Source organism: Haliaeetus leucocephalus, unplaced genomic scaffold, assembly GCF_000737465.1.
Source record: "Haliaeetus leucocephalus isolate CR32 unplaced genomic scaffold, Haliaeetus_leucocephalus-4.0 Scaffold362, whole genome shotgun sequence".
NCBI lineage: Eukaryota > Metazoa > Chordata > Aves > Accipitriformes > Accipitridae > Haliaeetus > Haliaeetus leucocephalus.
Window position 1 is genome coordinate 6,801,936 of NW_010972798.1, and position 11,927 is coordinate 6,813,862.

An 11,927-nucleotide genomic window follows, 5' to 3' on the forward strand; every position below is an offset into this window, starting at 1 on the left:
CCCCGGTTTTCCGCAGCCCCCAAACCACAACCGGATCCAGCGCCCGCCAGAGCTGACACCCAACCCCGGCTCCATGCCCGCCCAAGAGCCCCCCCCACCAGGCACCAGCCTCCCCCCTACCCCTGAGGAGCCATTTAATTTGGGGAGACCCAACTAGAAACCATCTCCCCCCCGAGCAGCTGTACGCTCAGGCACCAGAAGGACACCCCCCCCCCAAATTCAAGCCCCCCCAAGGAAAGGAGAGCGCTGCACCCACTGCGTCCTGGGTTTATTTACACTGCAACCTCTGCGCAGGCGGGCAGGGAGGGGTGCCGGGCAGCCCACCCCCGGGCAGCCCACCCCAGGGCGGGTTTGAAAGGAAAGGCAGGCAGCGAGGTGAGGCAGCGGCGGCGGCAGCAGCGTGGGGAAGGGAGCAGGGAGCTGGGCCCAGGCAGAGCCGGGCTCTGGCTCCCTCCGCACTAGGAACGCAAGCCCCTGGGCAGGACAGACCAAGCGAGCCCCAGTTTTCAGGGGCTGGGGGAAGAGGCAGGGGTTACTTTTAGCAGCAAAGGCCTCGTTTCCCTCCAGGGCGGCAGAGGGGATGGTGGCATGTGATGGAGCCCGACTAGTGTTCAGCCAGTTAAACCAAAAAAAAGAAAAAAGAAAAAAAAAAGGCAGAGGGGGAAGCAAAGGAACATGGAGAACAGCTCCTCTCCTGCCCTCCAGAGCACGGAGTTAAACCGGGGGGGGGGGGGGGGGAGTCGGGGCACAACACCCCCTTCCCTCCTCTCGGCAAAGCAGCAGCTCCAGGCACAGCCTTTCCAGTGGGCCCAGCGCCGGGCACAGCCTCGGCCAGCAGCAGAGCCCCTGGCGTGCCCCCCTGGCCACGCGCAGCACCGGGCTCCCGCTCCCTCGCTGTCCTTCCGCCCGGCCCCGGGAGGGGAGAGCAGTTCAGGTGGCAGTTTGATGGCATGGCTGACGGTCCATGCGGGCAGCAGCCTCCTCAGCGCTCTGCCAGGCACAGTTGGGATGGATGCCGAAGCGGCCGAGCTTCAAGCTCCAGCCCCCGGCGCAGTCCGGCTCCCGCCTCCCTTATAGGAAACCCTCCTTCCGGAACTGCTCCTTCAGGATGTCTCTGTACTGGTCGAAGCCACCCTCAATGCGGGTCACGGTGGCGTTCTCGCACACCCACAGCTCCTGGCATACCAGGCGGATGAAGCGCTCGTCGTGGGACACCAGAATTACACCACCCTGCCAATGCACAAGGAGGGAAAAAACAGGAACTTAGTGGACCACAACCCAGGGCCCAGCGCTGGTGACGTGGAGATCCTGCGCCCCTGCCCAGCCTGTGCCCAGGACTTCAGGTTTCCATCCGCTCCAGGGAAAACTGAACAATATTCCACTGGCAGGGACCTAATCCCAGCCTTTCCTTCCTTTGTGGGGACAGACAGACCACGTACGGAGGAGGCATGTGCAGCAGTAAGGTATTTAGCCTCCCCTCCTGGAAGGCAAGTGCAGCGTTTGTTACTGGCTCTCCAGGTCTCTGACAACTTCAAGGATGGAGATTCCAGGTGGAGTCAATAACAGTCAAAAGGTGGCTGGACAAGGCCCCAAGCAACCTCAGTTAAGCTTGTCTTTCACAGGAAAACTGCACCAACCTGAGAGAAACTACAAACCAGTGAGAACCAGGCTGATCGCAGCAGCCCCAAGGCAGGGCTGAGTGCCACATGCAGCACGTGAGAAGCCACAGGGTGTACTTTACTGGTCAAGATGGGGGACAAAGTGCTCTCTGGTCTGCTGTTGCCTCTCTCAGCAACCCCTAGACAAAGCCAGCAAGTGAAACAAACCACCAGGACAGACGGCTAAGGCAGAAATGTGACTGACTTCCCAAATTCTGTCCTGGACTTGAAGCCACCACTGATATTTGACCACCCACCTCTGGCAATAATACCAAGTAACGAGAGCTGGAGGCTGCAGGAAGCATTAGAAAAATGGGAGATCTTGTTGAAGGAACCTTACCCGGAACTTATTCAGTGCCTTTGCCAGTGCCTCGATGGTCTCCATGTCCAGGTGATTTGTCGGCTCATCCAGGATATAGAAGTTTGGACTGGAAGAGACGACAGCTCTGAGCATGCACTGGAACGGGCCTGGGCTGGGTCCACACCCCGTCCTACTGCAGCGACCTCCAACAGGCAGCTGCTTTAGCCACTTAGAGCCAGAGCCGTCGGCATGTGTCTGGCCCCAAGATCAGCATCACCCAGCTTCAGGGACACCTCTCATCCCGGTGTGCCCAAAGCAGTAGGAGAAAGCCACCTGCCTCCTTCCACACAGTCCCCCCCAGGATGACAACCTCCCTCCCCACAAAAGTCCCAAGGCTTCCATGGGGCAGCAGAAAGTCCCTGGGTGCCCGCCTTCCTCCCGGTGAAGCAGGCTCCAGGGATGGAGCCATGCAAAAATTAACAGCATCTGGGAGAAAATTACCAGGACATAGTCATCTGGGCAAAGGCCACGCGACTCTTCTGACCTCCAGACAGGCTGGCCACGGGACGCACGGCCAGCTCTCCCGAGATGCCGTAGCTCCCCAGCTGATGCCGGTACTCCTCCTCCGTCTTCCCTGCAGGAGCGTGTCACAACACAGCTATGGCAGACCCAGCGTGACACAGGGCCCTCGGCACCGTGAGTGCGGTGGGCGCCGTGGCTGGGCAGCCTGTGCCAGACCAGCACGGTGTGGGAGGAATTCAGCAGCTGCTTCCAGGTAATTGCCTCCCAAGCAGGGGGTTTGTGGGGAAAATCTGACTGACGCAATCAGGACAGTGGCTGCAGGGCTGGTGACTGACTCCAGAAGTGACGCTGCCCCCAATTCCCTGTCACCGCGTCACGTAATGTCAAGTGGTAGAGAAGGGAGCCAGAGGTTTTGGCAGCTGGGAAAGGGGGAGCCGGTGCTCGTTCTGTGCCCAGCAGGAAAGTGGATCATCTGCCCCCAAAACCCAGCCACAGTGGAGCAGCAGCCTGAGGTCTGCAACCTGCCAGCTACCCCTGCTTCTCATAGCTGGTGTCCTGAACTTGGCTGGACGTGGGGAGTTAAACCAGAGCAGGCAGTGTCCCTTAAGCACAGACGTGACAGAGCCTTCTGCCCAGGGCCACGGAACAAATCAATGGTGCTCCATGCATGGCAAAGGAGACCTCAATCTCCCTGATCTCCTGGGATCTCCAAAACTCACCTGGGAACTTTCTTGCCAGTAACTCTACAGCACTGATGTTCAAGTCCAGTTGATCCACATGGTGCTGGCTGAAATAACCGATCTTGAGGTTTCTGCAGAACAAGAAGAGGGATCAGGAGCTGGTACCAGGCCCTGCAACCACGGCACTTGCAGCTGCAGCTACAGGAAGGGGGGCATATGCGTGGGTGTGCAGGACCCATCCCCGTTACTCGGGCAGCCATCACTCCAAAGCACAGCCCAGAAGCCCTCCAGCTGCACCATTCCTCCCAGTCCCCCAGCCCTTCCTACCAGGTACCTGTGAGCATGTCTGATCCCTCTGACTGGCGCCAGCTCCCCCATTAAGATCTTTAGCATGGTCGACTTGCCAGCTCCGTTTTCCCCAACCTAGAGAAGCAGCAGCAGCATTGGAGAACGTGAAACCCATGAAGGTACTTTGGAGAGGGGGGGCAGTGATCAGGGAATTTCCGCTCTCTTGGATGATCACGCAGTGGAGGGGTGCAGGTTGAGAGTCCTACCAGTGAATACAGCTACCTGGAAGCTGCATTTCTATCACTGACAAGCAGCACAGGCAGAATGCTAGAAGATGTTCCCTCCCCAACCCCCGAGCTTAAGGACTACTGGGTCCCAGCCTCATTTGCGAGCATGTAAGAGTCTCTCTGCTGCCCCATCCAATGTAGCAGAAGCCCCCACTACACGCTGCTGTTGTCAGCTAACAGGGAGTTACAGAGAAGACGGACCCAGTCTCTTAGAGGTGCCCGGGTGAAAGGGTGATGGACCACAGGCATAAGTCACAAATTCTAACTGGTATTAGGAAAAATGTTCTAATGTTCCTCAAAATGAGGATGGTCAAATGCTGCAATGGGACCCAGAGGAATGGGACAAATAGCCCTCCCTGGAGATATCCATATTTCAACTTGACAAGGACCTGAGCAACCTGACCTAATATCAAAGCTGGCCCTCCCAAGGCCCCTCACAGCCACCGCTGCTCTGCGATCCCACATACCACACAGATGCGGGACTCCAGGTCAGCAGAGACGGAGAGGGAACGAAAGATGTAGTGACTTGGGTCATAATAGAAGTCTACTTCGTCTAGCTGCAGAATTGGGGGGGAGAACTTCTCAAAGCCATCAGGGAACCTGGGAAGGCAGGAAGAGGTGAGAGATGCCCAGGAACTTCAAAGACCCTGCTCCCAGCCCCCCCACCCGGGACAACCTCTGCAACCCCCCAGGTGGCAAGGGGGGCTCCCTACCATGCAGGGCCTCTGGGAAGGATGGTCACAAGAAGGGGACACTCATCTGCAGCCTTGTCCCCAGGAGGGAACCCAGCCTGAACACAGGGGCTTGTCTGGGCTCCCTATCAGAGTAAGGCTGGCCCTCAGGAAGGGGTGGTTGTCCCACAGCTGAGACAGGACCCAGGAGGAGCTCATGTCAGAAATGGAGCCAGGTGCCCTCCCAAGCAAGGGCTCAGGGGACACTTACTTCATGATCACCTCAGACTCCTTGTCCACAGGTTTCAGCTCTGGCCTGCAAAGAGAGGAGACAAGTAACCAAGGTGCCTTGCAGTGGGGGTCTGATCCCACACCAGAAGCCCAGAGAGAGTCTTCAGCTCTGTGACACCTCATCCTAGCCAAAGCCTCTGGACTAGAGAGAACAGAGCACCCAACGCCCAAAGCACCCCTCTATCTCCCAGGCACCCTGGGAACCTCTTTCTTCCCATGAGCGCTGCCCCTTCCCCACCTCCAGAGAGGAGCAGGACAGGCACTCACAGCTTCTCCAACAGCTTGAGCTTGCTCTGCACTTGGGATGCCCGGTTGGCGTTGTAGCGAAAGCGGTCGATGAAAACCTACAAGAGAGAAAAGCATCAGAGAGCCCTAGGTCCCCTTCAGTCCCAGCCACTCCACTCTGCTGCCAAACCTCCTGTAACAATACAGCCACATTGTCGTGGTTTAACCCCAGCCAGCAACTAAGCACCATGCAGCTGCTCACTCACTTCCCCCCCGCCCCACCCAGTGGGATGGGGGAGAAAATCAGGAAAACAAGTAAAACTTGTGGGTTGAGATAAGAATGGTTTAATAGAACAGAAAAGAAGAAACTAAAAATGATAACACTAATAAAATGACAACAGTAATAATAAAAGGATTGGAATGTACAAATTACGCACAGTGCAATTGATCACCATCCCCCGACTGATGGCCAGTTAGTCCCCAAGCGGCAATCCCCCCACCCCCACTCCCCCCAGTTTATATACTAGACGTGACTTCACATGGTATGGAATCCCCCTTTGGGTCAGCTGCCCTGGCTGTGTCCCCTCCCAACTTCTTGTGCCCCTCCAGCCTTCTTGCTGGCTGGGCATCAGAAGCTGAAAAATCCTTGACTTTAGACTAAACACTATTAGCAACAACTGAAAACATCAGTGTGTTATCAACATTCTTGTCATACCTAACTCAAAAACATAGCACTGTACCAGCTACTAGGAAGACAATTAACTCTATCCCAGCTGAAACCAGGACACACATCCACAGGTCTAAAAACATGGAGAAAGGGACACAGCTGGGAGAAGAGTGCCCCAGCACTACTGGCTTCTCCCAGTACCTGGATGTGCTCACGGTACTGCTGCTGGGCTTCGTACTCTCGCTGCTGGTTCTTCAGCCGCTCCTCCTTGATCTTCATGAAGTTCTCAAAGTCCCCGCGGTACGTGTCCAGCCGCTGCGAGTGCAGGTGGATGATGTCCGTGGCCACTGCATTCAGGAAGTTCCTGTCATGGGACACCACGAGGATGGTCGACTGCCAGGTCTGGAGGAGACAGCGAGAGGGAGGCCTGAGCATCATCAAGCCAGAGCGCAGGGCTTAGCCCCACCACCCAGCGAGGTGAGACACCAGCCTGGAGGACATCTCCATCCCTTGCCCTCACTCTGTCTTGGGGCCTCCCGCCACCCCCTACCTGCAGGTAGGTCTCCAGCCACAAAATGGCCCTCACGTCCAGCATGTTCGTTGGCTCTGAGGGAAGGGAGAGAGGCACTGAGGTCAGGAGGGATGAGGATGGCTGGATTACGTTTTTTTACACAGGAAAGGCTAGCGATCAGTGTTGTGGAGGAAGAGACCCTGCGTGGGGACCTTCCTCCCCCAGCTCAGGGGACTCACACATGTAGGGTGTGATGGGGTATGGGCACAGGGGTCCAAGGCTCAGACAGGGACGCTCCCCCCACTCCATACCGGTATCCAGACCCTGATGCCCAGCAGCAGCATCTCACCCAGACCCTTCACCCAGGGTGGGCACCTCCTAGCCCCAGGGTTACCCCCTGTGGTGAAGGGACTCCCCCCAGTGCGGGCTGGTAGCCAGGGTGCATCACGGGGACAGGCGAGGGAAAGGGACTGCTTGGGGCAGGATGAGACACAGACCACCTGGCTGGGGCACAGAGCAGAGCTCTGCTGAGCGCAGCAAAAGCGGCTGCCCAGGCAGACTTCCCCACATCACGGCCAGCACTGCCCACTGTGCCAGGGGAGCACCGACAGCCCCGCCACTCCAGCCCCGTCACACAGGGCTATTTTGAGCAGGCAGCTAAAGGCCACGGCACGTTCCCAAGCCCAGCAAGGGCACAGGCAGGCCCAGCAGTGGTGTCGAAGGGGACTCGCAGTATCAACTTACCATCCAGCAGAAGGAGATCTGGCCTAGGAAAAACAAGACATGGGTATCAAAAGCAAAAAGAGCACAGGGTCAGTGCAGAGCGCGTTTCATCACACGCACAGAGCTGTGATGTCTCCAACCCTTCCCAACCCCAGAAACTCAGCTGAAAGGACCCCTAGGCAGCACCCCTGCACCTCGCAGCACAGACGGCAAGGAGGGTTAACCCCATAGCATGAAGGTCTGGACACCAACCTGGCAAACAGGGCTCTGGCTAAGGCCAGTCTCATTCTCCAGCCTCCGGAAAACTCTCTGAGGAGAGAAGAGGTTGCAGAGAGGGTTTACTGTTTAACGCAGAGCAACTCTGTGTTTGCCTGCCTGCCAGGCTCCCCACTCCCCTGTGGCCCTTTCGGCTCTGCTGTCACCCAGAGACAGCTTGTCCTTGCAGAGATCTCGGGCACAGCACAAAGATCCGTGGTCCAGTAGGCAGGTGGCTTGGCACCCCCAGGGCAGGAGACCACATCAGATGGGTAGGAATAGACACTTGCTCTCCCACAGGGCTTCCCTCCCTTACAGCCACAGCAGTGCCTGGGGGCTTGCTAGGAACAACACCTCCCCAGACCCATTTCTGTCTCGATGCCCAGGGCTTGGCAACTTACTTGGTTGTCTGTTGCTGCATCTTTGCATTAAAGCCCAGCCCAGCAAGAATGACGGACGCCCTGGGAAAAAGGGGAGAGAACTGGAATCCAGCTACAGCATCCAATGGCAGAGCACAGTCTGAGGTCTTGGACCCATGGCCATCAAGGGGACTCTGCTGCACAGTTTAAAGCCATTCTGGCGCAGGAAAACTTCCTGCACACCCAAGAACAGCACTTGGCTGGGAAATGCAGCCCAGCAAGGCAAAGCATCCACATGAACTCCCAGGAGATTTGCAAGAAGTTTTCAACTCTTTAGACAGGAAGAGAGTCACTACCACCAACATCCCAGAAATGTTCCCCAGACACCAGGAACCTAGGGAGGTCTGAGAGGTGCAGCAGCAACAATGCAAGCCATTTGGGGCAAAAAACAATCCCTCCAGCTTTTTGGGGAAGCTCGACTACTCCTAACCCGGCAGAGCTTGACAGAAGAAGAGACAATAAGAGCAGTAGGGAGAGGCCCCTGTCCCCACACGGTGGATCCCAGCACCACAGCATCACCCTTCCATGCCCCAAACCACTGCCCAGCTCTGGCCATGACAACGGATAGTGGTGCCTACAGGGCTGTCTCACCTCGCTGGGGCCTTGTCTGCCTCAATCTCCTCCAGCTTTGCGTAGATCTCCGACAGCCTGGCACCTTCCGTCCCTTCTCCCCTGGGGCAGGACAAAGAGGAGTGTGTGGGACTGACCAGGGTGAGGGTTTGAGTGCTAGGGGAGGAGGCTGATCTCCCCAAGCAGGACTAAGGTGGGCAAGATGCAGCCCAGCCTTGCCGGAGCCCTTCATTTGAAGGGAGAGACCTCAGAACAAGACCTCGTGGTCAAGAGGCCATAGAAGGGCTGGAAACCCAGCAGCAACATCTCACCTGCCAGCATTAACCTTAGCCGTCAGATCCCTTTCCTCCCGCAGCAGGCTCTCACGAGTGGTGTCGCACTCCAGCACACTCTGCAGCGCCGGCGTCTCGTCCCCTGCCACCTCCTGCTCCACGTGGAGGATGCTGATGTGCGAGGGGATGCGCAGGCTCCGGCTGGCGATCATCTTCAGCAGCGTGGTCTTCCCCAGCCCGTTCCTGCCCACCAGTCCGTAGCGCCGTCCAAACGCCAGGTTCAGGTCTGCTCCCGCCAGTAGGACACTAAAGCAAGAGACCAGACAGGCAGGCAGGTACCCAGTCAGACTGCCCCATGGAGAGGGAGAAAACCAGCAGCCACCTGCCCCCAGCGTACTTCAGGCTGTGCTGGAGCCAAGCAACCATCACAGACTTCTCCTGCCCAAAGCCAAGAGGGTCGGGTGCCCACCTTGCTTTCTGATCTTTCCCATACCCTCTGTAATTTCTCAACCACTCTCCAATCCAGTCTCAATCCCCCATGGTCCAAAACCTCAGTCAGAATCTGTCCCACCTCCCAACCTGCACTCACCGCTCACCGAAGGACACATCGAAGTTCTCGATGCGCACATCATACGACTTGTTCTTGCCTGATGACTCCATGCGAGTCTCCTTCTTGCTGGCAGCTTGGCTGGCAGATGCCTCCTCAAGAACCCTGCAGGCAGGCAGAAGACAGAGAAGGGGGCTCAACAGGAAAGCTCCGGTACAGCCAGATCCCAGCCAAGCTCAGCAGAACAGGATGGGGATCTTTGAGGCACCCTCCATACTCACAGAGGGCCAGATGACTTCAGAGAATCCCGCTCCATCCTCTTGTCCTGCTTGGCTTTCAGCCTGGCTTCCGCCTTCTCCAGTTTCTTGGCATTCACCATCTGGGGCACAAAACAGAGAGTTTAAAGAAGAGAGAGCATCTTCAGCAAAAGCCCCAAAAGCCCAGCACCAGGAGAAAAGAGCTCAATCAACGCCTCATGCCTGGAAGGAAGGGAGGGAGGACAGGAGGGAGGTAGGACAGAGGAACTGGGACAGATTCAAGCACATTTTGAGGAAGCTAATCAGGCCAGGAAGTCACTTCAGGAATGAAATCCTAAATCAACTGCTCATACACAACAGTTTGCCTCAGCAAGGCAAAGGGTTTGGCTGACCCTAACGCACAGCCAGTTTTTGTAGTTCCAGGGACTGGGGCCAGCCAAGTCACTTCATCAGCAGCAACCTGCTATCCCAGTGCCTCCTCCGCTACACCCTGCACCCACCCTCGCCCTGGACCATGAGGCGTTTCCCTTCCCGACACGTTAAACTTTAGCCAGTTTGGAACAAACTCAGCTTACGCAGTGGATCAATCACGACAGAGACAAAAAGCATTTAATTAAACCTGAAGGCAAGAACGAGCCAAGCATTTTAACCTGGCCTCTGGTCTTGGCCAGGCTCTCAGCCCACTCCAGCTTATTCCTGTGTCAAGTCAAATATTTGTGGCTGACCAAGAACACTCCTAGATATTTCTAGGCAACTCTGCAGCCACCGAAGCATGTTACAGACCTGCATGTTAGACTGAAGAGCGTCTTGTTACTGGAGCTGTGACCCCGTACCTACAGACAGATTGAGTCACTCTGTAAACTATAACAAGCTCCCTGAATCTCCCAGTAAGACACGTCCTCCAAAACCTGAGAGGCCTCCCGAGGCCTCCTCTGAACCGTCTCCAATTTTTCTGAAGATCCTTTTTGAGTTGTGGACACGAGAGCCAGAGAGTGAACCCAGCAGCAACAACTCTGGTGCCAAAACCAGCAAGAGCTGCCAGCTTTCACTTAAGACTCCCATTCAGACACATGGGGATCACGTTAGGTCTCAGCCTCCAAGCGAGGGGTTCTCGTCCTCAACACATTACCCCACAAAAGGAGAGCTCTGTAAGAGACCAGCCTGATAGAGTGACTGCCCACCCCGTACAGCTACCGCCATCCTTGCTTTGCAGATGCACAACCGCACCTCACCTGTATTCAAACTCTGGCACATCCAACGCAGAGGGCAAGCCAGGTTGCTCCTGAGCAGCCACACATTTTGTCGGTAAAGACGTTCCCATTTTCCTCGGGTCACGGAGCGTAACTGCTTCCCAACTTCCCTGCTCCTGCTCTTATCTCTCAAACCATGACAATCTACAGCCATTTCTAAAGCTGGGCTTACGACCTCCCCGCAGCAGCTCTCTGGAAAACAGCTGCTCCCTGCTAACTCCCCACCTGTAACATTCCAGCATCTAACCATTAGCCAGGATTTTCTCTCTCATTGAATATGGCACGATGTCATCCCGGTACATCCTATTTTCTCAAACACCTTGCTGCGGAATCCAAAGGTCCTTGTGAAAGTCAGAGAAGCGGCGCTCTGAGCACCACCACTGCATCACCCACGCTTTGAAGTTCATCGAGAAATGACAGGAAAATAGATCTTGTCAAATTAATAAGCCGTTAACTCCTGTTGAGCCTCTTTACCAGACCAAGGTCAAGAGTTTCCCAAATTACAGTGAACCTGACAAGGAGGAGCTTGCTCTGTCCCTAACCAGGATGGCTGCCTGTCCCAGCCACTCTCCAAGGCCGAGGTGACTGGAGCAGGGCAGGGCACCTGCAGCCCCACGCATTAGTTGCTCCCACCGGGTCTGCTGGCTTACAAACGAGGGCACGGCCCCCCACTTACCGAGGTCTGGCCTCTCTTCAGCAACAGCCCCGGCAGCAGGTCCACGCTGGCATCTGCTGCAACGAGAGGGTTGAGTTGGTGAGCAGGTGCTCCAGGGAGGCTCCACAAAGTGCTGCCGTAACGGCTGCCCACGACCAGGCACGACCGTTCCCTGTCCAGCAGGACGAGGGAACCGAAGGGTGGCTCCTCTCCCACCACCCCAGCTTAACGTGCAGGCAGCCAGGTGCTGCCGGCCCCGGCTCAGCACCAGGAAGAGAAGTGTGTGTGGGGGTGTGTGGGGGGTGTGTGTGTGTGTGCACCCGTGAGGGGGAGCCCGAGGCGCCCGTGGGCAGGGGGAACCGCTCCCCAAGGTCAGGCGCCTGCACACTCAACGCCCCGAGCCCGTCCCCGCCGCTGGCACCCTGGTGAGAGAGGGCAGGAGCCGCGGGGGTGACACGCGCGGCTGGGGGTCCCCACTCACCGTATCCATCGGTGATCTGGGAGAGCTGGATGGGGGTGTCCAGCAGCACCTGGCTGCAGCGCTGGGCCCGGCCCTCGTCCCTGCGAGAGAGGAGGAGGAGGGTGAGGAGGAGGGTGGCGAGGAGGGTGCGAGGGCGGGGGCGACCCTTACAGCTGCAGGGTGTTGAAGAGGCGCTGGCAGATCTCCCGGATGGCGCCGTCGTCCTTGGCGTCCCGCGACACCTCCCGCAGCAGCTCCCCCACCGCCTCCACCAGCTCGTCCACCGACTCGAAGTCCGCCCCGCTGCCGTGCAGGATCCCTGCGGGCACACGGCGACGGCGCTGTCGCGACGGGCGGCCGCGTGTCGCGACGCGGCCGACAGGTGGCGGCAGCCGCCCGCTCGCCCTCCCCCGCCCCT

At 57.4% G+C, this 11,927-nt stretch overlaps 2 protein-coding genes across 2 annotated transcripts in view; both read right to left on the reverse strand.

Annotated features, from left to right (window-relative positions):
• LOC104835217 (PHD finger protein 13-like) overlaps positions 1–75 on the reverse strand; it is a 3,423-nt gene extending 3,348 nt beyond the window's left edge. Inside the window, exon 1 of the mRNA XM_010573103.1 lies at positions 26–75. Within this exon, the coding sequence (XP_010571405.1) occupies positions 26–75 (50 nt within the window). The remainder of the gene's footprint in view (positions 1–25) is intronic.
• Positions 76–747: 672 nt separating this feature from the next.
• ABCF3 (ATP-binding cassette, sub-family F (GCN20), member 3) overlaps positions 748–11,927 on the reverse strand; it is a 12,435-nt gene continuing 1,255 nt past the window's right edge. The window contains exons 2-21 of the mRNA XM_010573105.1: positions 11,681–11,925; positions 11,531–11,610; positions 11,071–11,126; positions 9,169–9,266; positions 8,930–9,052; positions 8,380–8,646; positions 8,090–8,170; positions 7,481–7,540; positions 7,077–7,133; positions 6,846–6,868; positions 6,141–6,196; positions 5,792–5,992; positions 4,966–5,042; positions 4,679–4,723; positions 4,204–4,336; positions 3,496–3,584; positions 3,201–3,292; positions 2,461–2,593; positions 1,999–2,086; positions 748–1,230 (exon numbers count right to left, since the gene is read on the reverse strand). Of these exons, the coding sequence (XP_010571407.1) occupies positions 1,072–1,230; positions 1,999–2,086; positions 2,461–2,593; positions 3,201–3,292; positions 3,496–3,584; positions 4,204–4,336; positions 4,679–4,723; positions 4,966–5,042; positions 5,792–5,992; positions 6,141–6,196; positions 6,846–6,868; positions 7,077–7,133; positions 7,481–7,540; positions 8,090–8,170; positions 8,380–8,646; positions 8,930–9,052; positions 9,169–9,266; positions 11,071–11,126; positions 11,531–11,610; positions 11,681–11,925 (2,163 nt within the window). The 3' untranslated portion in view covers positions 748–1,071. The remainder of the gene's footprint in view (positions 1,231–1,998; positions 2,087–2,460; positions 2,594–3,200; positions 3,293–3,495; positions 3,585–4,203; positions 4,337–4,678; positions 4,724–4,965; positions 5,043–5,791; positions 5,993–6,140; positions 6,197–6,845; positions 6,869–7,076; positions 7,134–7,480; positions 7,541–8,089; positions 8,171–8,379; positions 8,647–8,929; positions 9,053–9,168; positions 9,267–11,070; positions 11,127–11,530; positions 11,611–11,680; positions 11,926–11,927) is intronic.